The 26,107-nt window shown below is 42.9% G+C and overlaps 1 protein-coding gene and 1 non-coding gene across 4 annotated transcripts in view; one reads left to right on the forward strand and one right to left on the reverse strand.

Annotated features, from left to right (window-relative positions):
• Nucleotides 1-19: 19 nt before the first annotated feature.
• LOC110081202 (uncharacterized) lies at nucleotides 20-4,146 on the reverse strand. Its single transcript, XR_013542271.1, has 2 exons — nucleotides 3,793-4,146; nucleotides 20-1,894 (listed from the first exon to the last, which is right to left on the reverse strand). It is a non-coding gene; the product is annotated as an uncharacterized LOC110081202 (transcript).
• The window catches only part of OTUD5 (OTU deubiquitinase 5), a 57,779-nt gene continuing 35,818 nt past the window's right edge, over nucleotides 4,147-26,107 (forward strand). Inside the window, exons 1-2 of one of the 3 annotated variants that reach the window (XM_020797654.3) lie at nucleotides 4,147-5,625; nucleotides 16,356-16,449. In XM_020797654.3, coding sequence (XP_020653313.2) covers nucleotides 5,035-5,625; nucleotides 16,356-16,449 — 685 coding nt within the window. In that variant the 5' untranslated portion in view covers nucleotides 4,147-5,034. The remainder of the gene's footprint in view (nucleotides 5,626-16,355; nucleotides 16,450-26,107) is intronic. The other 2 variants (XM_020797657.3, XM_020797655.3) reach the window with 2 other exon arrangements.

The following is a 26,107-nucleotide window of genomic DNA, read 5'->3' on the forward strand; positions in this document are numbered from 1 at the left end:
ATTGAAAAAGAAAATGAAATACCCAATAATAACAGTAACATTTAATGATTTAGGTACAAGTGAATTTTAAGACGCAAGAAGAAATATAAAAAGGGCATAAAAACAAACCACAATGAAGGAACTAAACATTTCAAGACGAAAACTCTGAAACTAAATTAAGATTCGAGGAAAATATATATTCACGCACACTGTAAAAAGGGTTAAAAAGACAAAGAAAATTTTTACAGAAGGAAAGCAACAAAAATCAGAGCAACAAAAATATATATTTACACAAAAAGTTTACGCAAAGGGTACTACAAAAAAATTTGAAACCATAAAACCAAGAAACCAAAATATAATATTGGACTGCATGCTAAAAAAGTACAATACAAAGAGACACAGAAAATGTTTTACAGACCACAACAAGAATTCGAAAACGAAGCTGAAAACTCAAACTGGAACATGAAATCCAATGCAAGCAAATACAACAATAAGAGCTGAGGCAATTATTAATGAAGAAAATGTATGTACACAAAAAGCAAAAAAAAAAAATCAATGGCTGCCTTGTGCTTGGTGAGCTGATGCCAATTTCTCGATGTCTGGAACCATTTTTGTTAATATCATTCTTAAATCGCCGTGTTCCGTGATCTTCAACATGTCCCTTGAATTAGAAAGGATCTGTTGGACAGCGCTAAAGCCCCTCTCCACTAAGTAAGTGGAAGGAAAGGCTAAAATAAGCAACTTAACTTCCTCCCACAATATTGGGTAACTGCTCCTCATTTTCACCCAAAAAGCTTCGTAGCCGTAACTCTGAAAATGTGACTGGGCTTCGCAGTCGTATTTCAGATCTGTCAGTGGCTCTTGCAGTTTGGGATGAAGTTGTGCAAAGTCTGCTGTGAAAGGATTTAGCACCCAAGTGGGCACATTCAGATTTATGAGGTCATAGAATCTGGTTTCTATATCTTCTTTGAGTTGCTTCAAGTGGCAGCAAAAAACGTCCACATCATCTGCTTGGAGTTGACGTTCATTACCAAGGCTTGGGAAATGATACAGCTCCTGGCGACTCATATTGCTTGCAAGGAGATCCAATTTGGAAAGAAATGAGCAGATTACTCCTTTGGCCTTAATAAAATTGATTTTATCTCCTTGCAGCTTTACGTTCACTTCATTCAGCTTGTCAAAAACATCAGCGAGATAAGCTATATCCAGACGTCGAAGTTTAAGAGAACTGCTTAGACTTGGTTCAATGGATTCAAGAAATTCGACAGCTGTGTCAAAAAGTTCGTGGAATCGCTGCAGAAACTTTTCTTTTGAAAGCCACCTTACTTCAGTGTACAAAAGGAGATTCTGTACTTTTCAAGGTGTCAATAAGCCTTTCTTCCACATCAGCAGCCATTTCATCAATCCTTTTTGATACGGTGTCACTGCTCAAAGGAATCGATTGCGTGACCGTGCTTGAGCTTGGCCCCAACATGATGGGAAAAATCTCTTTCACTACTGGTAAAATCAGTGTTTCTCCGATACTGTGAGGTTTGCCATGTTTTGCTATCAACAAAGATAATTCATAGGAACAAATGAGCCCCTTGTCGGCATTGAGTGACGATTTTCCAGATAACTTCTTAACCGTGCTGCGACCCTCAAACTTGGCCTTTAAGGATTGGAAAAACGATACTGGTTTGTCAGCTTTATCCGAATGAATTTTTACCAAATGGTCTTTCAGTTGGGAAGGCTTCATCATTTCATTTGAAAATGATTTCTCACAAAGAAGACAAAACGGAAGCTGTACGTTGGAAGGAGATGGAATGAATCCCAATTTTAGGTATTCCATTGAATATTGGTGACACTTCCTCTTCTCGGCCATGTTGAGAGGTCTTCGAAATGAAAAAGGCGGCTCCTGCTGCTCTGGATCTGCCTGCTGGATCATAAAGTATGAATTTTAGATCATAAAGTAGGAATAAAGCTAAATGGGTTAGAGGTAAAAAAATCTGTTTTATACCCATGGGCAAAACAAAAAACACATGAAAATGAAAAAAGGGTGCTGAGGTTTTTATCCAGTGGTAGTCACTCCACTGATAGAAGGCACTGTCTCCTTTCAGAAGAGGGAAGGAGACTGTTTCAAGTGATGCGATCGCATTGCGATGTTTTACCTGGCATTGAGTTTCGCTTACCGATCTTCGCATTGCAATGTTTTTTAAACAGCTGATCGGTGGTTCCAAAATGGCCGTCGCATCCACAAAATGGCTGCCTGCAGCGTTTTCACGCCCTGCCCTCACTTACCGGGCAGCGAAAATGGCGGCCGGATGGAGGATTCCCCGCATAGCGGTTAGTTTTTCCCCAATAGGAGCGCATTAAACAGTTTAATGCGTTCCTATGGGTTCCCCCCCGCATAGTGATGAATCCGGATAGCGACGTTAATCCTGGAACGGATTAAAGTCGCTATGCGGGGCACCACTGTATTGATTTTGCTGCTGTCTGAACTCTAAATTCAAGATAGCAACCCACTTAGGTCTCAAACTAATTTTTTTGAAAAGGCAGAGCAAAGTTACAGAGAAATTCTGTAGTTAGTAGACTTTGTATTAAGGAAATAGAGAAGCAAATTAGGGTTGTATATTGCCTTGTAGCAGTATAAAATTGTTCTCTTTTTAATACAAGAAGCATTGTTAGAATAATGCAAAAGTCTGTTGACCAAAGCAACCTTCTACACACGAAACTTGTTTAATGCAACATTTGCACTTTATCTTTTCAGAAGATTTCGAGAGGAATTTTCAAGTTTTATGCCAATCACTTCACAGTCCTGAGGGTTTTACAGTAGTCAGAAAGTAATGAGTAACTAACACTCTTTGCAGCATTTACTCACACAGATTACTTTGGGGGAAGGAGGGTTACAACATCCATAACAAATTACCTTTAAAAACAACTTTCCAAGTACCCAACAGAACAATAATCAAAACTGCTGAATAGCTCAATGAGTGATGGCGCACCACCCCAAACCGCCACTTCCTTGCAATGGGCGGGAAGGTGGGCCAAGGGCAGGGGATTGTGGGAGTTGTAGTCCAAACCAACAAATTACTCAAGTACAGGAGACAACCTTATGGCCAGCTCTCCATTGTAAATGAAGGAGAACAAAGACACTAAATTATTTCTTGTAGAAGGGGGAGAGATCAAAGAGAAAGTGACCTAAGGGCAACAATTTACAGTATATGTGAAAAGCCAAGAGGCCGAAGCGCCATTGGCTACCTTTAGGTCTACTTGTCACTCCCCGCTACGTACAGTACTTACTTTACATTACAACTTCCAAAACAGAGCTAGTGGGCAGCCATCTTGGAAACAGCAGTCCTACAACCTCGGGAGAATCACCCACTCCCCATGCCTACCCTGAAGCCCTTGGTCAACCGCACTATGAGAGAGGGCTCCAATAGGAGTTGCAAATATGATGATAACTAATAATTGGCTGCTCTTTTCTCTGCCATATTCATAAGTTCAGGAAACACTACATAAGATCTTTCCTTTGTGTCCTCAGAGAGGCTCCGAAGTTAAATAAAAGGCCAAGCAAGCTAATAATTAATCTCTCTTGAGTTAAATAAATAATCCAGGGCGTACATCTTTACTTTTTAGATTACAATTCCCAGAGCCCCCCCCCTCAATAAACATGGGAGTATTCTGGGAGGTGTAAGACAAAGCCAAAAACTTGCCTCAAAATTATTCTTTGTAAATATAGAAATTAATAATCGGCCCTGTTTTAAACCAGCTAAGATAACACTAAAAACGCAGCTCTCCGCTATAAAAAATATTAACGGGAGCGATACAGGTTACCTGCCTTAAACGCTCTTCTGATACCAAGATTAAGAATTCAGCGCAGTAAAAAACGCGCGCACGACCGCCCAATTAGAAAGGCTCCAGATTCCATCCGGCCACAGGAAATTTTATCCCAACCTATCAGCTTGCACCCTGGCATTACTCACAGCCAATTACAAAGAAGAGTCTCTTTACAGCCAATCAGAAATCAGAAAATATCTCTCCGCGAATGACGAACCAGCAGCTACTTTTCACGGTCCTATCGGAATATAAGCTACCCCTCACGGAGCTAATAGTTCCGCCTGCTGTTTTCGTTCTACTTGCAGCGGAACATTGGAAAGATGAGAGGCGCCGCCGCCGCTTAAATTGACAGCAAGGCGAGCCACTCAGCAGAGCACTTCCGTCACTCCCGGCCAGTGAGCATGCAGTCATGTGCACGCAGTCATTGAGAAGGCTCCGGTTACTACGGTCTAGCTAGGCACCGCCTCACCTGTTGGTAAGGGAGGCGTGGAAACGGAAGTCGAGCTTGCCGGGGTCAGGGGCCGGCTGTGTTGATGTTGACACTAGGCCGGGCCCGCAAACGGGCCGCAGAGTCGAAGACGCGCCTGTCAGGACACCTTGCAAAGGCCTGAAAGTGGCAGAAGAGGAAAGAGCTGGTGGCGCCGGGCTGCCGGGGACAACGGCTTTCCACTCGGACGCCTCCTGGGGGATCGACGGAGCTGCTCTTCCGCCTCCCTTTTTCTGAGCTGTGGCGGGGAAAGCGATGCCGTTGTGATTGATTCTGTCATCCGGGCACTTGTCTCCGCCTTCCCCCTTTTACCCTCTCTGAAAGAAGTGCTAGGCGTCCCCGAGGGCGCCTCACTTGCCCTCGCCTGCGGTCCCCTCCTCGGCTTTCCTAATCCGGGTACCCGGCTGGTTTCTCAACCCTCTTCATCCGGGTACCCGCCGGCTCCTCGGCCCTCTTCGTCCCAGCAGTGGGTCCCCTTCGCCTGCTTCTCTCTCTCTCTCTCTCTCTCTCTCTCGGGTCCCCCTTTCTACTCCTTCGCTGCCGTTGCCGGTCCCTGGCCCGCATACGGGTACTTTCCCAGCCAGCCCTCCCTCCCAATTCCTTCGGTTAACTGTCACTCCTTAGCCTCCCTCCGGCGGCGGGCCCCCTTTCCCCCCCTCCCCTTCCCCTCCTTCGCCGGTTTCCTGGTTTCACACACACACCCCTCCGCTTTCTTCCTTCCCGCCCCCCTCGCCTCCCCCTCGGCTCTTGCCATGACTATCCTGCCCAAGAAGAAAGCCTGCCCGGCCGCGGGGGACGGGGACCGGGACCAGCCTGGCTCTCGAGGGGGAGGCCCTGGGGGACCGGGGGGCCCCGGCGGCGTGGGAGGCCCGGACCCCCGAGGCTGCTCGGGCGCCGACTCCCACCCGCGAGGCCCCGGCGGAGGCGTCGGAGGAGGGGTCGGCCCCGGGGACCCGCACTCGGGCCGCGGCGGAGCCCGTCCCCGGGCCTCGCCTCCTCCCCCGCCGCCCCGCTGGGGGCTCCCCACCGCTGGGTCCCCTCCGCCGCCCAACCCCGGGGTCGGAGCCGGCGGCGACGGGCCCGGCCTCGGCCTGCTGGATCCCGGCGTAGCCGAGGCGCGGGGCGGGGTCGGGGGCGGCTGCTGCTCCGGCCCGGGCCATAGCAAGAGGCGGCGGCAGGGGGGGCCCGGCGGGGGCCTGGGGCTCGGCGGGGCGGCGGGGCCCGGCGGAGGGGGAGGCAACAGCCCCGAGCAGGATGAGGCCGGCGCCGGCTACAACAGCGAGGACGAGTACGAGACGGCGGCGGCCCGCATCGAGAGCATGGACCCGGCCACGGTGGAGCAGGTACTTCGCCCGTGGTGGTGTGGCAGCAGAGAGGGGGAAAGGGGCTCTCGTGGGTCAGAGAAATGGGGGGGGGGGAGATGTTGCTGAGACGCATCTCTGGCCTACTGGGTGGCAGAAAACAAAGATCGGCTCCTCATCCTGTGATGCCCGCCTCGGCGTTAAGCAGAGGCAAGCTTTGCTACTACAGTACAGTGTAGATTGCGAGCCCGGAAGGGTTACAGTTAAAGCCCACGAATAAGATGGGGAAAAAGGCAAATGTGACTTGCCTCTAGGGCATGGACCCTCCCCTTCCCCAGGAAAAGGGACACATGGGGCCAGGCTTTCTGAGGGATCCCTTCCGCTGGGTTCAATGCACTCCTTTAGTTAAAAATTGTCCCTGGGGGAAAAGGGGGTGAATGACATTAACTGAGGGGCTTCTCCTACGGAAAGAAGTGCTGGATGGGCGGAGGGCATGTGAGGTAGCAATCAATCTGTTCCGAGGGGAAAAAAATCAAGGAGTTTTGAGGTCAAGAGTATGTATGCTTTTTGTTTATTTTTGATGTTCTTGTAAAAAAGAAGAGAACTGAATTCACAATGTTGGTAGAGAAGTAGTTGCAGTCATTAAACTGTCAGGCCTGTTGTATAAGGAAGTTAAATGTGTCTGTTTAGGAGCCATAAGTGCAGTTATTCATTTAAAGGAAAAGATAATTTTGAGGTTGAAAGGAAGCATATCTTTGATGACAGAAAGATATCTTACTCTGGTCTGAAGATGGTCAGTGGTGGTGTGAAAGTTGAAGGAACTGTAATGGAGGAAATGGGTGTGAATGGGATGGGAAGGATTCTTTGCAGATGAAGGGATGTATGATCAGTCTAAATTTAAAGAAGATTAGTAGCCCTCATAGAATAAGTTACTTTTTTCTGAGTCAAATGAAAAAGTGAAGCCCTTTGAGAGAACTTTAACTTTCAAAGCAATGAGGTGCAGTAGGAATGTTTGTGTTATGGTGGACGGAAATCCTGTACAGTATATTGGAACATCAAGTACAGATGTTACATACAGTGTGAAATGAAGAGAGAAAAATGATTGAGATGTGCATAGGGAACTTCCAGATGTTTCAATATTAGCTCTCAAGCCTCAGCTAACATGGCAAATGTGAAGTTATTGTGGGAGTTGCAATCTTGCAACAAGAAAACAGTCTTCCACATTATATTGTGACATCTGAGGATATCTTTGGAAACAGAGTTGGTGGACATTTTGTGGGAACAAAAATGACATCTTTCCGGTGACGCTGCACGGTGTTTTGATAGAGAAAATAGAGTTCATGTATTCAGGAAAAATTGAGAAGGTTCACTTGATTAAAAACAAGTGAAGAGAAAAGAAGAACTCTGTAGTAGCAGGTGTGTGGCAGTAGCAGTTTAGGACTGGATATAAACCATGTCTGAAAGCAAGGAAGGGTTTTAAAAAGTAGGGATGCAGCACTTTCCCCTGCAGGCTTAAAGAGTTTCCGTGCTTGGTTGTGGTTATGTTCTTTGCCCATAAACCTTAAGAAAGTGCGGGGATACCCATGCAAAGCTGAGTCTGTACTTCATAAACTGGGAGGACAGAACAAGGATATGTTTTGGAGGAAAAGTGTCTCCCATAGGATGCCCTGTTCAGGAGTAGGCATTACTACTGTAGGCAACCTGGAGTCTTCTGGATGTTTTGCACTACAACTCTCACAGCCCCTGACTATTCGCCCATTGGTCTTAGGACTGCAGTCTCAATTCAGCTGGATGATTGGACTGTGGTGTAGAAAATCTTTGTTTAGATTTCTTCATTGTCAGTATTGAAAGTATGTAATTCTTTTCCATGAATGAGTGTCTTAATGTTAATTTGTAATCCTGTTTATGCTCTTTCTTCAGTAACCTTCCTCAGTTGGCATCTCAAGTCACTGCTGCTTTCTGTTAGTAATATGGTGTTACTGGTATATTTAAATTATTGATGTTTTTCCATGAATTTTCTCCTAGGGTTCATATATCTCTCATAGTGTTTCTTCTTGGGAATCACTACTAGGTATGTGTGTGTGTGTGTTTAGTCGTTTAGTCGTGTCCGACTCTTCATGACCCCATGGACCAGAGCATGCCAGGCCCTCCTGTCTTCTACTGCCTCCCGGAGTTGTGTCAGGTTCATGTTGGTTGCTTCGCAGACACTGTCCAGCCATCTCATCCTTGGTCGTCCCCTTCTCCTCTTGCCGTCACACCTTCCTAACATCAGGGTTTTTTCCAAGGACTCTTTTCTTCTCATGAGATGGCCAAAGTACTGGAGCCTCAGCTTCAGGATCTGTCCTTCCAGTGAGCACTCAGGGTTGATTTCCTTTAGAACTGATAGGTTTGTTCTCCTTGCAGTCCAGGGGATTCTCAAGAGCCTCCTCCAGCACCACAATTCAAAGGCATCAATTCTTCGGCGGTCTGCTTTCTTTATGGTCCAGCTCTCACTTCCATACATCACGACAGGAAAAACCATAGCTTTGACTATTCGGACTTTTGTTGGCAAGGTGATGTCTCTGCTTTTCAAGATGCTGTCAAGATTTGTCATCGCTTTCCTCCCAAGAAGAAGGCGTCTTTTAATTTCAGGGCTGCTGTCTCCATCTGCAGTGATCATGGAGCCCAGGAACATAACATTTGACACTGCCTCCATATCTTCCCCTTCTATTTCCCAGGAGGTGATGGGACCACTGGCCATGATCTTAGTTTTTTTGATGTTGAGTTTCAGACCGTTTTTTGCACTCTCCTCTTTCACTTTCATTACAAGGTTCTTTAATTCCTCCTCACTTTCTGCCATCAGAGTGATATCATCTGCATATCGGAGGTTGTTGATATTTCTTCCGGCAATCTTAATTCCGGCTTGGGTTTCTTCCAGTCCAGCCTTCTGCATGATGTATTCTGCATATAAGTTAAATAAGCTGGGGGACAATTAGTCTTATCATTTTCCACTAGGACGCTTTCATTTGTTGATGAGTAGCAGGTGCGTGGCAATAGGGAGAACTTTAACTTTGTTTTCCTGCTGGATTTTGCCATTCCACTAAACTTGAGGCAGAGGGAATCTTTGGTCCATGTGGCATGAAAGCCTTATAATGGAATGTGCTTGCAAAATAGAAGTGAATTTTCTTTGTGATAACTGGTTGCTGTGCACCACAACTTTATGACACCAGGCTTGGAAGAAGAGTGAGAAGATTTCAGATGAACCAGAGAATAGTGAAGATTAAAGGAATCCTCTCTTTGTCCTACTCTGTGAAGATTGTTGAAGCTTGCTCAAAATACTTACTCTACCTTTAGGAAATTCTTACATCTGCCACTAGATCCCTCTGGGTTACGCAGAAACTTGGAGCACATTGTTAATTTCTCACTCAATAAAACAGAATCACATCTTAATCACAACCTCTTGCTCTAGCAGGCCAGCCCAGTGAAATAAATTCAGCTTACTCTGATATTAACATGGCGAATGAGGGTAACTAGAGCTAGAATAGCAAGCACGTTTGGGGATGATGTGAAATCCAGATGTTGAATGCTTGAAACAGAATTCTTGGAGTATTTGGAATTTAGCTTAAGGATCTGCTGGAGACAGCACAAAAGAAATTTAGAAACCAGTTTCTGTTGCTGTAGAGGGGAAAAGACAAGGCAGCTGTTTTAAATTGCAGCACTGTGGATTTGGCCTGAATACATGTGGGGAGGAAATGGGAAATGTCTTAAATGTTGGTCAACTGCAGGTTTTTTTGTGTTGAATAAGAACCTGATAAATACTTCTTTTAATTTATATATGTTTACATTGTCCTTTCTGAAATCTTGAGCTAATTACATCAGTTACAATTAGAATGAAACTGTCAAATGGAAGGATACAATAAATTAAATTACTATTTGGGTGCCTTTTGAGTGAATAAGGTACCCAAATGCCAATGTCATTCAAATTACCTTTTTAGTTGTGTCAGCTTGGCACCTACTCCCCATTCATGTGGTGGTTGTTGACATGCTAGATTCTGGTTGCTGTGTTTCCTTATGAGGCATATGACCGGGATATCAACAGAGAGAATAGTGGAGCCATGTGCTATACCAGGTGCAATTGTGCCTCGGGACAGGGCTGTATACTGTTAGCTTGTGACTACCAGAAAGTAAATTTAAAAATAGATTACTATCAGTGTGCCTCATTTAAAATTGGTGTCTTGCAGCTGAGTGTGTATCCACTGTCTCATTTACTGTATGTTTGAAGTTGTTTTATGGGCTTGGGGAGCTCAGTTTCATGACATTTAATCTATGATGGTATTTTCACACATGTAGGTCATTACTGTTGCCTCATCAAGTAAACGGGTATGTGTGGTGCTGAAAAATGCTTTGATTCTGGCAATTTCTCCAGGGAAGAAAGAAGTTCTGAGTTAGAATACAGCCAGTTTAAATGGCTTGATGTGCTCTTGCTGTTCGAACCTAGTCCCTCAACATTGCCTCCACAATGTCCAGGGTCAAGCAAGAGTTGTGGTGGGACAGACTGGGTGGAATTGACTTTATAGACAGACAGGCTAGCACAACACATAGTCACTGAAGTCATGCTGTGCAGCCCATCATGTGTTCAACACTCTTCCTGATTTAAACATCAGCCGAGACTCAGCAGATGGTGTGTTTCAAGGGGAGGACAGACTTGTTACAGATGTGTGAGCATTTCACTGGCTTCTTGAAACCTGGAGTGTGTTTGGGAAAGCATGTCACTGAAATTCTTGGTTCAAAGGCTCTTTAGTGTTACTCTAATAATAACTGGAATTAAGTGTCACCACAGGGAAAGGGATATTCCCCCCCCCCTTTTAAAAAAATTCTGTCAGACAGGGATCTTTTTGCAGCAGTAGTGTGGCTCAGAGTTCTTGAAGGAATGCTGACTTGCCTTGATTCTTCCTCTTGCCATAAAAGTTAATTTTGGCAAAGAAGTCCCCAGCAAGTGCTAAATCTATAACAATTTTTGCTAGCCCCTGTGCCAGTCTACATATGTATTTGCCCCTTGTTTCACTATCAAGTGAGCAGCTATTTCTTGGCTTCTAGAATTTAATCAAGCTCTGTCTTAAGACCATGCAGCTGTCTGAAAAAAGTTTTTATAATTTTCCACTCATTTTATTCCTCTGTCTTGTGTCCAATTTACCTATATAGTACTGCTGTCTCCAACCTGATGCTCTCTACATATGTTGGGATACATATCCAGTCAATATAGTTGTTAGCCAAACTGGATGTTTCCTAGTCTCATCCTAGTCTCAGAATATGTACACCCAGTATTCTAAGTTCTGTGTTTTTGTGCATGCAGCCAGCCTTTTTACACAACATTTGAGGTTTGCATGGGGTGGTACTTTAGATTGATTCTAGATAAGGCTATGCCAGCTTACGAGAATGGTTGTAAGTTAAATTGGAAATCACTTGGGCAGGGGTTGCACCTCATTTGTAACTGTGCCAGACACAGTTGCCATTGATGTGTTTACTTGGATCTATAGCATTACTATAACTCAGCCCATAGTGGGCTATGATGTCGTCTGATCCAAAACAGATGAAAACTTCCTTCAGTCTTCCTGGTTCCATTTAAGATATGGTGGATGTATGATTTGTGTTTCCTACTTTTTGACAATATTGTATGATAGTGCAGGTAAGGCATGTGTATGTGTTTGTATATATGTAGGGTGTGATTTTCCACCATGAAATATCTGCAGGTGACAGTGCTTCATTGATCTCTAATCAGTGGCCAGTCTTCCTTCCCCAAGGGCTACATGCTATAATGGCTTGTGAATGAATTATCAACTATGTACCACTACTAGGCTACATTCTATCCCAGTCGTGGCCATGATAAGGATCTTCCAACCTACACATATACTCTTTCTTCACACTTAAGTAGGGACCAGCACATGTCTTCCCCACTGTCTTCCTTAACTTCTCCCTGTTCCCTGTGGCCTCATCCTGCCTGGCTGCTTGACACAAGGAACAGCTATGGAATGTACCAGTCAGTATGCTCTCAGCATTTCTTAGTGCCAATTAGTTAAAAAGTAGGATGTGGGTACCATGGTTTCTGTTTCAAAAGTGCCACAATGCTTTATTTTTTACTTTTGTTGTTGCTGACACAGACTAACATGATTGTTTGAAAACTGGGCATTCAGGGGCTGTTGTTCAGGTATAACAGTGTGTTGCAAAAATGTGGGACTGTTCTTCATCAGAGGAAGTGAGTGATTGAGTAGTTGATATGCAGGAGATGTGATTGGGTGAATCACCCATATGTAAGGAGCAGAAACTGCAGAGTACATTTTTATAGGCGTGTGTTGCTAAACAGTCCCTGACAAAATCTTACCATTGCACCTTTTTGTTTATGATAGTGCAGTGAAGGTCAGTGAGATACAGCACAGATGGACTGAGAAAACAAGGCTTGGTGAAGCTATGCAAGTGGATAGGGTCGATTGAAGGATAAAAAAATCAGAACCGTGGTCAGGTCTGCCTGTTATATCTTAGGCAGATGGCATACCTGCAGCCCTACCAAGATAGGAACTCTCTGTTAACACTAGTTCACACATTGGTAATCTTGAGGATTGATTATTTCAATGCTTCTTACATGGAGCTGCCCTTGAAGCAGTATGGAAGCTGTAGCTTGTACAAAATGCAGCAGCCAGGCTGATCTTGGGGACTTCAAGATATGATCATATTTCTCTGGTCCTGGCTTGCCTTTCGTTTGCTTCTGTAACAGATTCAAGATGCTAATATTGACATATAATGCCCTGGATAGCCTGTGGCCTTGCTACCTGTCAGAATGCCTCTCCCTAAGATCAATTTTCTGTGCTATTCAGGCCTCTCTGGCTTTGATGTTGTAGGTGGCCCCCCTGAAGATGGATAGGAAGCCTTTTACTAGGAGCTGGGCCTTCTCTGTGGTGGCCCCCTCCTTGTGGAATGCTTTGGCTGTGGAGGTGCGTCAGGCCCCAATATTCAGGAAATACATAAAGCCTTTGTTTTCAGTGAGGCATTTCACAATATCCTTCCTTTATAACTGTTCATTACTTGGTCTTATTTTCAGCTACCATCCGTTGCCACCGTCTTGAGTATTTAGCTGTTCTCCTTATTTTTTTGTATTTGTGGGTTGGGTGGGGTGACGTTGTTTTTATGTTTGTTTCACTATTGGAAATCATCCAGAGTAGTGACACTGCTCACTACAGTATATTAATGCATTTGTGTGTGTGTGGGGGGAAGAGATAGAAAGATGCTGTTCTGGTAGCTGGAAGGAAGAAGCTTATGCTACCCTTTCCCTTGAAAGGGAAGCATCAGCAGTGAGAAATTGGCTCAACATGGATGCATGTCTTCTCCATCTGGGCACATCCAAAGCATTGAGTTTATGTCTCTTCCTATATATTGCAGTTGGGCTTGTGCAGACCTGTTTTTTTAACATGAGCCTGGTCGCTGTAGGAGAGAAGGAATTGCGTGGCACCCCAGCTGGCTGGTAGGGAAAGGGCTGAGTTTTCCACTTTCTAATTTCTTATTGTAGAAATTAAACAGGCCTGCAGAAGATGCATGGGAGCACTTTTTCCCTTTGTCCTGCCTCTGGTAGGCTAGGTACAGTACTTTCATGGAATTATTTGCAAGGCAAGATTTACAGTTCCTGCATTTTGAGGAGTTCGATTGAGAGCATATTATCCTACTGTCTCTGTGTATGGTTCACGAGCTGCACAGTGGCAGAGAAAAAGGCAATTCAAGGGGTGATCAAGACGGCCCAAAACATCATTGACTGTTCACTCCCCTCTTTGGAAGAATTGTATAAGAACAGATGTAAGAGGAAGATATCTAACATACTGAAAGACTCCTCTCATCCGGGATATCAGCTCTTTAAACTATTACCATCAGGAAGGAGATTCAGGGTATTGAAAACAAGGACAAGCAGATTCAAGAACAGTTTTTACCCAAGTGCAGTATTGAGTTTAAATGTGGGGCCATAGGTTTTTGGTGGAATTTTAATTGCTGTGAGAAAACGGGGTATCTATATTTGGATGGTGAAAGTTGTGTATATTTTAACTTTTTTTTGTAGTGTTGTCCAGTTTTACCTTGGGGAAGAGCACCTCATTTCGTTGCACCCACTTGTGAGCGCAATGACAAATAAATTTCTTATGTCTTATGTCTTATGTCTTAATCATATTGCATATTCTTTACAAGACTGAGTCATTGCCATGTCTTCTGATCATCCTTATGCTGCTAGACTTCATAGGCAGATTTCAAACTGGCAGAGACAGTGTGAAGTCTTCTAAGTTTCTGCCTTATTCACTAGGTAGCAGTGATAAGCTCTCTGGACTGCAGTCCTGATATTTTTGACCAGCAGCTATCATAATCATAATAGCCAAATGCTCTTTAAGTGTCTAGGACATAAAGTGATATTCATTTCTCCAAAGAATGCATACTTACATGTAAACTAGCAGCTGTTTCCTTTTGCAAAGATTTCACCATCATGTCTCAGATGTGGGTGAGGGCTGTGGTTTATTTTGTCTACTGTGAATGACTGAAGTTGCTAAATTTGGCATTGAACCAAGGGGAATAGAGTGCCAATACGTAATCTGTGGAGCAGCATCTTTCAGTGTCCCGCTCCACCGTGCAACTGTGCAAGAAGCTGAATTCCTCCATAAAATTGGTACAGCTCTTGTGCCATTTTATCTGAGCTCTGAACTTGTTGCCCTTATTTTTGTATTTCATTAGTCAGGAAGATATGACATGAGATTGTCATGCTGCAAACGAAACCATGGCGGGCCTGGCTCCCTGTAAGATGAATAATCTGAACGGCTTGCCTATTTCTCCAGTGTATATATATATATACCTGTATTGTCTAGGCTGGTGTCCATCTAGCCTTATTTGTAGTGTTGCAGTTAACAGAACAATCTGTGAGTTTAGTAATTTTGATTTAAATTAGGCCTCAGCCATGAAGCCACCTGGTGGGCTTGGACACTGCATCTTACCCAAAGGCTTCTGTTTGTAACATGAGGGTGGGTTTTCCTGGCCTGCTTTATATTATCCTAGTCATTTTTTCAGCAAATCTGTCAGTGAAACATCTGAGGCAAAGAAGTGTGTTGTAATAGATGCCTCTTTTTGTGCCATTGCTCTTTGATTTTGTGAATACAGTACTTTAAGGTGAACTTGACTATCAAGGTTATAGGTATTGCCCACCTTGCTTAGTACATATGCATGCAGCAAATGGTGAGGGTGATGGGAGATGCAATCTAGGAATATCTGTAAAATAGCCTTTAATACATTGCTGGATTGTATCTCTCATTAATCCTTACCAGACAGCCATTGGCGAGGGATAACAGGAATGGCAATCCAGCAAAATCTGCATGTTCCCCATTCTTGCTTTACAAAATGATTGGCAGAATTCAAGTTGTGTTTCAAGTCTTCCCCCCAGCCCCCAATACAATCTCTTTTAACTCAAAAGTCCTCTTCCCCATTTAAGCCCTATTTGTTCAGATTAATAAATTATGAATTTATTAGAGGCACTGAATGGTGGGAGATAATTAAAACAGGAGCAGCAAACTTGTGCTCTTTGCTGCCAGGAGATGGCAGCACAACCATTTTTAAGGCATGAAATCTTACTGTATTTATGTTACTCTTCTGAAGTTCTGTCAGAAGTTCTGAAGTAAACTGGCAGGCAGCTGAAAGAGGTCTTATCTTGAACTTTCTATGATGTAATGGTCCACTGGCACGTCTTCTCATTCGTACATCCACTGAAATGGAAAAATTTCTGCCCAGTGTTTTTGTAATGCTGTGTGTTCTAATGCATTGTTCTAAAATTTACCATATAGAACATTGGTTCCCAAACTTGCGTGACCCAGGTATTTTTGTACTTCAGTTCCCAGAAGCCTTCACCTCTAGCTGTGCTGGCTGAGGTTTCTGGAAGTTGCAGTCCAAGAACACCCACCTGGGTTACCCAAGATTGGAAACCACTGATATAGAAGACTAAATGTACTTGCTCACATGCTGTAATGCAACTTAATGCAAAAGGGTAGCGCATGACTGTATATGGTATTCTGGTGATATACTAAGCTGGGCATGATGTTTTGGACAGCAGAAACACCCACTATCACAATCTTTCTCACTAGTTGCCCTTAAGTATACTGTAATTTTTTTAAGACAACTACTGAATTTAGGACTATATCATCTTATCAGTTCATTGATATAATTTAGTGCTCTGCATAGACAAAATAGAGAGAGAGAGAAATAAAAATAAAAAGGAAATACAAACAGCACCAGTGAACTACAGCAGACAGCTGTGCTTCCATGGTATGTATGTATGTATTTGTACATTATACAGAACTTTGGGAAACTCCCTTTCCCTTAGTCTCCTGTAACACTTTAAATAGCCCAACTGGCTATACAGTGAATGATAAAAGGAGAGCCCAAAGGTGGGAAGCTGTGGTGCAGATGAAACTGCCTCAGATTGAGGGACCAGTGTAGATACTGGCGTAGAAACAATCCACAGTTTCAGTGAGATCCTCTAATCTGATCAGAAGCATAAAACAGGTGGTGAATCAAAGGATGCAATAGTAGACACTGCTATACATGGGGACAGCTTCTGGGGAAGTGTAGCCAGTCATGCAGAAACTCCTCCTCCAGTCTGGATATTCAGATTGGTATTCCATCTTGGGGAGGAGGTCCTGGATAGAAGTGGAGAGGCTGCTTTTCCTAGTTTGTGGACTGGGTCTGCTACTGTCTAACTTGCTGACATCTACCCCTCCTATCACCAGCAGGAACACAGGTTTGAGAAGGCGCTGAGAGAGAAGAAAGGGTTCATCATAAAACAAATGAAGGAAGACGGGGCCTGCTTGTTCCGGGCTGTGGGTAAGTCCTGCCAGCTGACATGTCTTTCTTTTAGAGATTGGATGGCAGGTGGTGCTGGAGCTAAAACAAATCCTTTCCCTCAGTCATCCTGGAAGCTCGGCAAATGTTAAGAGGAAGTGTTTACAAAATATTAGATCTAGTATTCAATACATTATACTAGATCTCAGTATTTTAGATTTTGGCACAAACCTTATGATCTGATGTGTAGTACTTTACAACTCTTAGTGAAATGGCCAGAGCAGGAGTGTGAACATACTGATGTCCAGTGTAGGCAACTGAAAATTAGATATAGTGATTGGTACCTTGAAAGCAGTGTGGTCCTCCTCCTTTCGACATTCCTCTGTTCATAGCTCCTGGTAGCTTTCTTTGTCTCACTTTTTCCACTGCTTATTTGTTTCTCATCTTAGTTTATATACTGCACTCTTTACAGTGATCAACTGTTATCAAAGGTGGGGAGGAAGGAGTAAAGCCTTTGGCTGTGGCAGTTTCATTTCCCCCTAAAAACCTTTTCTAAACATCTGTGTAATTTATCTCAAACATCTCAGCATTCCTCTTTTCATTGAAGTATTGGTTCCCAAGTATGGATCTTGAAGTGTTGCTGGATATTTAATCAGAGGTTCCAGCCAGCATGGCCAGTGGATGTGGTTTAAACCAGGACTCAGCCTTTCAGATGTTTTTGGACTGAATTCCCATGTAGTGAATGGTGATGGATGCTGGGAGGTTTGTCTCTGCCTCTTTTCCCCATTTTATAAGCCCTTTTTGTGCTTATATCAGCCAGTAAGTTACCATGTGCCTATATGGTGCTTTATGAATAATGTTTTATGTCTTAAATATATTTGTAAAAATTATTCGGGCATTATGGAAAATTGAAGCAATGGAGTACAAAGTAACAATAAAACAATGGCAAATAAAAACCAGATAAAAATGGGGACAACACATCTTAAAATCAAAAGTAAGCAACCAGCTGAGACAATATGAAGTAAAGACCTAAAAGCCTTGAAGTGCTTGGGGAAATGACAAGATAACTGCCTAATGCTGAAAAAAAATCCTAATATGAAGCACTGTGTGAGCTCAGGATAAGACATTCTGCAGCCAAATTGGTGGTACTGTTATTGAAAGGGCTTCTCTCCCATAGCTATCTGGCTCATCTTATTTATTATTTGCACCTGGGAAAAGGCCTTAGGTGATGACCTTACGACTAAGATAGGTAGTCATGTAGAACTTTAAAACCAGAATTCTGAATTCGAGTCAGAAATAGACAGCCAACCAATGACCAGTATCAGTAAGTTTCCATTAACAGTCTAGCAGTCTCTTTTGGACTGCTTGATGTTTCTGAACCATTTCCAAAGAAAGCCCTGTGCATAGTATTACACTGAAGTAAGACAAATATGGAATTTACTGGAAGTTAGGTGTAGCTGATATATTGATGTAAACTTGTAAAAGATACTCCAGGCCACTGAGGCTGTCTGTGCCTCTGGTGGCAACAATAAATTCAAGTACACCCTAAATTATAAACTTGATCCTTATAAACTTGGTTTCCAGCCTTGGGTAACTTTAATGTTCTTGGACTGTAATTCCCAGAATCTACCCTGGCTAGCTGTGCTGGCCAGGATTTTTGGGAGTTGCACCCTAAGAATACTTGAGTTGCCCAAGGTTGGGAACCACTGCTTTAGTGGAAGCATCCTCTTATAGAATAAGCTAATTGTCGCTCATTTAGAAATATGATCCGCCTACAAACAGTATTTCCTGTCTTATTTTGATTGAGTTCCTGGTCTCATTCAGCCCGTTACTTTGACCTAGCACTTGCTCAGCATATCAGAAGTTTCACCTGCATTAGATTTAAAAAAGAGAGTATAACTGGATGTCCGTTGTTGATGAGAACTGAATTGACATCATCTGATAACTTCTCTTAGTGGTTTCATATAGATCAGTGGTGGATGGAGTACAACTGTATGGTCCTCCAAGTTTGCGAAGGTACAGTGGTGCCTGCTTGACAACATTAATTCGTTCCAGCAAAAGCATCGTCAAGCAAAATAAAAAAGCCCATTGAAACAGATTGAAAACCATTCAATGAGTTCCAATGGGCTGAATACCTCCTCGTCCAGCGAAGATCCTCCATACGGCGGCCATTTTCAGGTGCCTGTTAAGCGAAAAATGGCTCCTAAAAACAGCGGGGAGCCATTTTGAGCAGCCGGCGGCCATTTTGAAAAGCCAACGATCAGCTGTTTTGATCATCGTAATGCGAAGAATCGGTTCCCGAAGCAGGGAACCGATCGTCGCAAAGCGAAAAACCCCCATTAAAACATCATTTTGCGATTGCAATTGCGATCACAAAAAAATTGTCGTGAAGTGGATTCATTGTTATACGGGGTAATTGTTAAGCGGGGCATGACTGTATAGGAGTCTCAAATGGTCCCATAGGTCCATAACAATTAGTGGTGAATTATGGTACAGCAAGAATTTTGATTCTGACAACACCAGGAACTGCAACGTAACCTTAACAGGCAGCGTCCCTGATACATAGTATCTCACACTCTGTTCTCTTGGATCTCTATTCTAGAAGGGGTCCATTGCTCTACCAGTGCCCCAACCTTCAGCCTCCAGCTGGGGTGGGTTCTGAAACTGGTGTTAGCATCCTACCTCCTAGGTTGCTTGAGGGTTGGAGAATCTGAAGGAGTGATTGTTGGAGGGTTATTGTGTTGATGCTGAGCCAGAATTTTTCGTGGTCAGTGCACAATCTGGGTGTGTAGGGCTCCTTTGAGTGGCTTCTCCTGGGTCCACTCCATCTCTCCTTTGCATCTAAATCCAAGGAAACTGTTTGAGTTCTAGATCAGTGTCTGGTGTAAGTAATGGACTGGATGAGGGCAAATAAACTGAAATTTAGCCCAGAGAAGACAGAGATGCTCCTGGTCAGTCGAAGTGCCGATCAAGGAATATGGGTTCACCCTGTCCTGTTGAAGTTACACTCCCTGTGATAACACAGGTATGCAGGTTGGGGGTGCTCCTGGATTTGTCTCTAAACCTGGATGCCCAGGTTTCAGTGGTGGCCAGGAGCATCTTTGTACAGTTAAAACTAGTGCACCAGCTGTGCCCGTTTCTTGAAAGCTCTTGATTTGGCCATGGTGACACATGCCCTCAGTTGGATTCCTCTAACACACCCCACACGGGGCTGCCTCTGGAAAGTGTTTGGAAACTTAAAAGGGTCGAAAATGCTGCAGTCAGATTTTTAACTGGGCTGGCTGCCAATCTGTTCCCGGGCACAATTCAGAGTGGTAGTTTTAACCTGTGAAGCCCTAAATGGTTTGGGCCCAGGCTATCTAAAAGACTGTATCTATGAGCCTGCCAAGGCATTAAGACAATCAGGGGCCTTTCTCTCAGTCCCACCACCTTCACAGGTGCATTTGGAGAGGGCCTGCTCTGTCTTTACACCCAGACTCTGAAACTGCCTCCCATTGGAGGCCTGACTGGCCCCATCTTTGCTGTCCTGCAAGCAGGCAAATACGTTTCTCTTCAGGACAGGCTTTTCCTTAGTGACTGGCAGTCTGAGAGGGGTTTTGTGCTCTGTAGCTTTTAAATGTGCTTTTAGTATTGAGGTTATTTACAGTTTCTAATGTGATATTTATTTAATTCTTTTTAAATATTTGTACACTTACTGGTTTTTGGTTTGTATACAGTGGTGCCTCGCATGACGACGTTAATTCGTTCCAGCAAAATTGCTGTCGAACAAAAATGTCGTCATGCAATTTTAAAAAGCCCATAGAAATGCATTAGAACCCAATTAATGCGTTCCTATGGGCTTCAAACTCACCGTCCAGCGAAGATCCTCCATAGCGCAGCCATTTTCGCTGCCCGTGCAGTGAGGAATCCGTCCCAGAAAACTGCCGGCGGCCATGTTTTTCACCCGGCGGCTATTTTGAAACTGCCGATCAGCTGTGCGAAAATCATCGCTTTGCGATGATTGGTTACTGAAGCAGGGAACCGATCATTGCAAAGCAAAATTCCCCCATAGGGAACATCGTTTTGCGATCGCAAAACATCAACGTCATGCGATTTCGTCGTCAAACGGAGCGCTCATAAAGCGAGGCATCACTGTATTGTCTTTTTAATGATGTGAACTTCCTTGGGTCCTTTTGAGGAGAATGGTGGGGTAAAAATATTTTAAATAAATAAGTAAATATGTAAGATCATTGAGAATTACTGTTTAAAAATCAGTGTGGACACACAATTCCTTTGTCCATCTCTTGGCACCATTCATCCCACAGGGTAATCAGAGTAGGTTCTGTTCCTGAACCAGGGGTGCAACTCTGTTCAAATGAATTGAGAAAATCAGTTACATCCACAGATATCTGGAGCTGAGACAAGTCTGAGAAGACCATCTGAAATGTGCAACAAGTTTTTTTATTGTTTTGTCTTGTTTTTCTTATATGATCAGTAATCACTCACTTGAGCACCTTGCCTGGAAAAGGGAATCACTCACTTGAGCACCTTGCCTATAGTTGCTTTAGACCAAGCTGTGCTTCTTCAGAACACAGTCAATGTCTGTTCGAAGAGCTTAGTACCACCCTCTCTTAAACTGCCATTTATAATTTCCAGAAGCTAGCCTCTGGAAATTATATCCCTCCTTATTACTGTTGATAAGTTTGTTAGTATGAGGAGAGCGAGCAGCAGAGGTTTGCCTGGAGGAACTGCAACTCATCCAACACAATTGGACCAAAGAGTGTTTTAGCCGTTATTTTATGAAAAAAGGCTGGAATCCTATTGAGCTCTGCATAAGATTCCTATAACTTGCTGCAGTCAGTTGCAGTAAATTAACAAGGAGCTAACAAGGAACTAGGTACATGATGCAGAGGAGCCGTGGCACCTTTTTAGTTAGCTATAACTAATTGCAGCATGTTACACGAACTGTACAGGACAGTAGCAGGATTCTAGCCACGTGGTTATGGCAGGAGTGGAAAACATTTAGCTTTTAAATGTTTTAAATGTTTTGACCTGCAGCTGCCATCAGCCCCTCCCAGCAGCATCAGTGATTGTGACTGTTGTAGTCCAAAATTGTAGTCCAGAGGTTCCCCAATCCTAGATTATGTGCTGGTTTACATTTGTGAAACATGTAGCTCCTGGAGCACTCATCTTAAGTGGAGAGCTCCCGCTCATATAGAAGCATATGCTTTGAAACTCCCAGGCTGGGGGCTTCCTTTTGATGGGGAGGAAATACTCCTTTCTGTTTGTGTCTCCTTTTCTATAGCTAAAATGCACTTATAGGAAATGGTATTGACCCAGATGCTCTTATGAGAAGTAGGCTCTAGAAGACATTTCCTGCTAGGTGACAGTGGTTATGATGCTGACCACTGTGCTACTTGTGATTGAGATTTCTTGGTAAAACTTTATTTGTACCTAAAAATACTTGCACCTGTCTTGAACTTCTTGCAAGGAAGGAAGAATTTGCCCGGTAAAGGAACCTCCCTATTAAAAAAAAAAAGTACTGTATAGTCCCACTTCGAATTTCTTAAGCATGTCTGTGATCATCTGTCTATATTTTTGCCAGGTCCACCTGTAGACATCAGCTTAACCACAATACCATTGAACTCTGAGTAGGACACTATTTGAACAGTGTAAAGTCTTTTATAGGACTTGCATTTGTTAAGTTTATAAATGGTGAGCTTGAATTCATATGCTACAGCTGTTCTCTTTATGTGAGTTTCGGGCAAGTGTGCTATCTGACAATTTCTGTTCCTATCAGCTTCAATTCAGTTGCTTTCTTTACTTTGGGGCCTCATTCAGGAATCCTGACTTGATGAACTGCAGTGTGTAAATTCAGCTCATTCATTCCTGCTCTCTTACTCCCTTTGTTCAAGGAAGTACATAAAATGGAAAGGGAAGGGTTTCATGGAATGTCCAGGTCTGGGATTATGATATATATGTCCAACTCCTGAATGTCGATGCACACCTTAACGTGGTGAGATGGTTTGAATATGTCAAGAAAGCTGAGAGGAGTATCATCAGGAGGCCGGATTCCATTACAAATGCATAGTCACCTGAAATGATCAAAGCTGAGACACCAGACTAAGATGTGTTCTCTGTCTTCAGGAATTAACTACCATATCAACAAAAAAGAATTGATAGTTCTAATGGTAATGGAGGCATAGAATTCTTGAAGTGCAGCTGCTGTGCAGGAGCAGTTGTGGGATGTGATGCTGACAGGATATTAAAAGGCAACAGTAGTGGTCCTCCAGCGAACATTCATTAGTACTGTGCAGAAGGCAACTGATAAACTGCTTCTGAATATTTTATACCTTGAAACCTCTGTGATGAGATGATCCAAAATGAAATGAGATAGTGTGGGAAGATGAGACTCCCAGATTAAAAAGCTGCTAGGAAAGCAAATAATGTTGCTAATGAAGTACTGTATCTGGATTAAAGCAAAAAGGTATATAATTGCTGATGTGCACAGATGCATAAAGAAGGTCACATAGAATGAGGTATGAATGAAGGCAAGCTTGGAATTGAAATTGTAAAGCAAGAAATTGAATATTTAAACATTAAATTGTTATGGACAGAGGAGATGGACTAATAAAAAGGAGCAGAAATAACATTAGAATCCTAGGTGGAACTTTTCACCAGCTATCACATAGAGACAAAGAAAACAATAATTGGTGCAAAGAAATAGAAAGGACAACAAAAGGGGAAAAACAATTGCTCTTTTCTATAAGATCCAAGAAATCAAAGAGAAATTTACACCTAGATTAGGGATGCAAAAAGTTAAGTGGGGAACATATTGTTGGACAAGGAATAAAGAAAAGGTGAAAACAATGAACTGAGAGATGACTGATTCCTTTGAAAAGGAGTCCTCTGAGGAAGAACTGACATTTTAGAAAGCAAGCGTAAGCCACTCTGAAAGCACTTAGACAAAATAAATTGCCTGAAGTAGACAAGATAGCCATAGACAAATTCAAGTTATAGAGACTGAATCTGTCAAAATTTTGACAAGCCTGTTGTGTTGGAGGATAACTTTACACAGAACATGAACCTCCATAAATAAGATTACTGGTTCTAAATCTGATCAAGCCTGAACAATCTCTAGAAGCTAAAGTGACTAAATGAGCCTGTTGTACTTTGAGCATATAATAGGAAAACAGGACTTGCTGGAAAAGACTGTAACCCCAGGAAGTCAAAGCAGTAGGGAAAGAGAGAGGCCGAATGTAAGATGAACTGCCCAGATAGAGTAAACCTTGTTCTTACAGTACATTTGTAAGCCCTGCAAAAGAACTGTCAATGACATATTGGCTCCTTTTTGGGAGAAAAGTGGAGTATTTTTTTTAATAAATAAATAATAGGCTCTAATTGAAATTGTTAGTTCCTAATAAAATAATGGTATGTTGTCAAGTTACTTGTAACTTATGGCAGCACTTTTCATGGTTTTCGAGGTATAGAATACTCAGTAGAATTTTACTTCATCGGAGGCATTCTGAAACTGTAGAGTTTGCCCAGGGCCATACAAACTGGCTCTTTTATGGAATATTCAAACCCAGGATGATGGTTAAATGCACCCAAAGAAGGCATTTAAGGTATAAACAGGGTTTACTAATGGTTTAGTAAATTAACAGCTGGCTGGATAGCTCAGTGAGCCAGGTATCTGGCTGTGGAGCCAGAGTTTGGGAATTCAGGTGAGGAATTAAACTGTAAATCAAAAATGGCTTGTCAGTGCATAACATCAGTAGCTAAACTTGACAGCTGCTAAACCATTAGTAGGCTCTTGGTTATACCTTAAATGCCTTCTTTGTGTGTGTTTGACCATAATCCTGCATTTGAACATTGCATAAAATGTTTGCTTGTTTTAGATACTTACATACTGTCCGACTTAGAGACAAGCACTACTCTGAGCAGTTGACAATAGCAAGGAACATATCCCAACAAACCCAACACTACAAAGACAACATTAACAGGTTGTTCATTGTTTATTGAGTTGGGATTTTTGGCATAAAGTGAAAGTAAATAATAGAGTTTCCATGAGTAGCTGAGAATTCTCTTTTATCTGTGCCATGCATTTTTGCACTTAAATGAGGAAAGGCACTTCCTGTCATTTCATTTCCATAGACTGGATTACCTGCAGTCTCAGGTTTGATTAACTTTGAGAAATACAGTATAGCAAGATTGCTCCTTGGAGCTGACTTTTTATTTTTTATTTTTTATGTTAGCACAGAGAAAGGCACGTTGTTCCCCTCCATTCTTGCCAATCCATGGTTTTCATTTTTGTTTCTCTGTGGCACTTAGTATTCCGCACTGAGCCACCTCAGTCCTTTTGAGGCTGTTATGGGATTTCTCCTATCCTTTTCCAATTTTGCTTTCATTTGTACCTTGCACCAGATGCATGCAAATCTTGAATTTCTCTGTTTGGGTCTTTGAGCAGTTGTCATTCCATCCTCAGAGGCTGTCACAATCACCTCTCCCTAAAAAGATAATGATCTCGAGCAAGGAGTCACTTTGGATGCAAAACTACCACTTTTAGCACTTGAGGTGGGTCCTTTAAGCCTCAGAAGTGCATAGTCCGTGCTCCATGGACAAGCTTGACCTTGAAAAGAATTCTTGTCTGCTTAGGAGGTAGTAAAATTTAAGATACCTTCACATTACGAACCAGGAAATTAGTTTCATTACATCATTCTTGCCATCCATTTATTATTACATTTGCTCCCACACTAGTATAGCTAGTGTGCATAGCTCAGAAGTGGTACACTCTTAAATCGTGCAAGATGTCTTTTCATCATTGAATTAACTTTGCTCACTCCTTGTCTTGCATTTCTGCCTGTTTTCTTTCGTTATTGGACACTAAAAGGTAATTTCTTGCAAAATTATCTTTCAGAGAATTTGCAGGAGGAAGAACTAGCTATTTACAGGGAATACATGTTTCTTTAAAAATCTAGCTTGACCCTCACTCTGTTGAAATTCTATTATTCTGTTATCTTTGAGCTATTGTTTTTAGGGAGGAGAGGCCTAACAAGGTTTTTCCCCTCTTAAAATTGATTTGTTCATCTTATTTATTTATTTAGTTATTTAGTTAGTTAGCTAGCTAGCTAGCTAGTTAGTTAGTTCTTTAACTTATATGCCACCCACATTACTCAAAGATCTCTTGGCGGCTTACAATTTGATTTCAATAAAAAGATAAAAACATTTAAAATACAATTAAAATACAATGCTCTAAAAATTGCCATCAGGTCCCACATTTGATATTATTTCAATTAAAAACCTTCTGGAACAGGAAGGTTTTGATTTGGCGCCGAAACATTATCACATCAGTGGCAGACGAATCTCCCTCGGGAGGGCATTCCATAGTCTGGGGGCAGCTGCTGAAAAGGCCCTTTGTCTACAAGCCATCCCTCTTACCTCCTTGAGGGATGGCTCTTTCAGGAGGGCCCCCTGGCTAGATCTTAATTGCCAGGTAGTTTCATATGGAAGGAGGCAGTCCTTCAGGTATGCAGGGCCTAAGCCGTTTAGAGTTTCATAGTCAAAACAAGCACTTTGAATTGGGCCCAGGCAGTGACTGGTAACCAATGTAATTTGAACAGAATCAGCTTGATGTGTTCCTTAGCGGCCCCACCACTCACCAGGTGTGCACCTCGATTCTGAACCAGTTGCAGTCGCCAAACCATCTTCAAAGGCAGCCCCA

This window comes from Pogona vitticeps, chromosome 2 (genome assembly GCF_051106095.1).
Source record: "Pogona vitticeps strain Pit_001003342236 chromosome 2, PviZW2.1, whole genome shotgun sequence".
In the NCBI taxonomy this organism is placed as follows: Eukaryota; Metazoa; Chordata; class Lepidosauria; order Squamata; family Agamidae; genus Pogona; species Pogona vitticeps.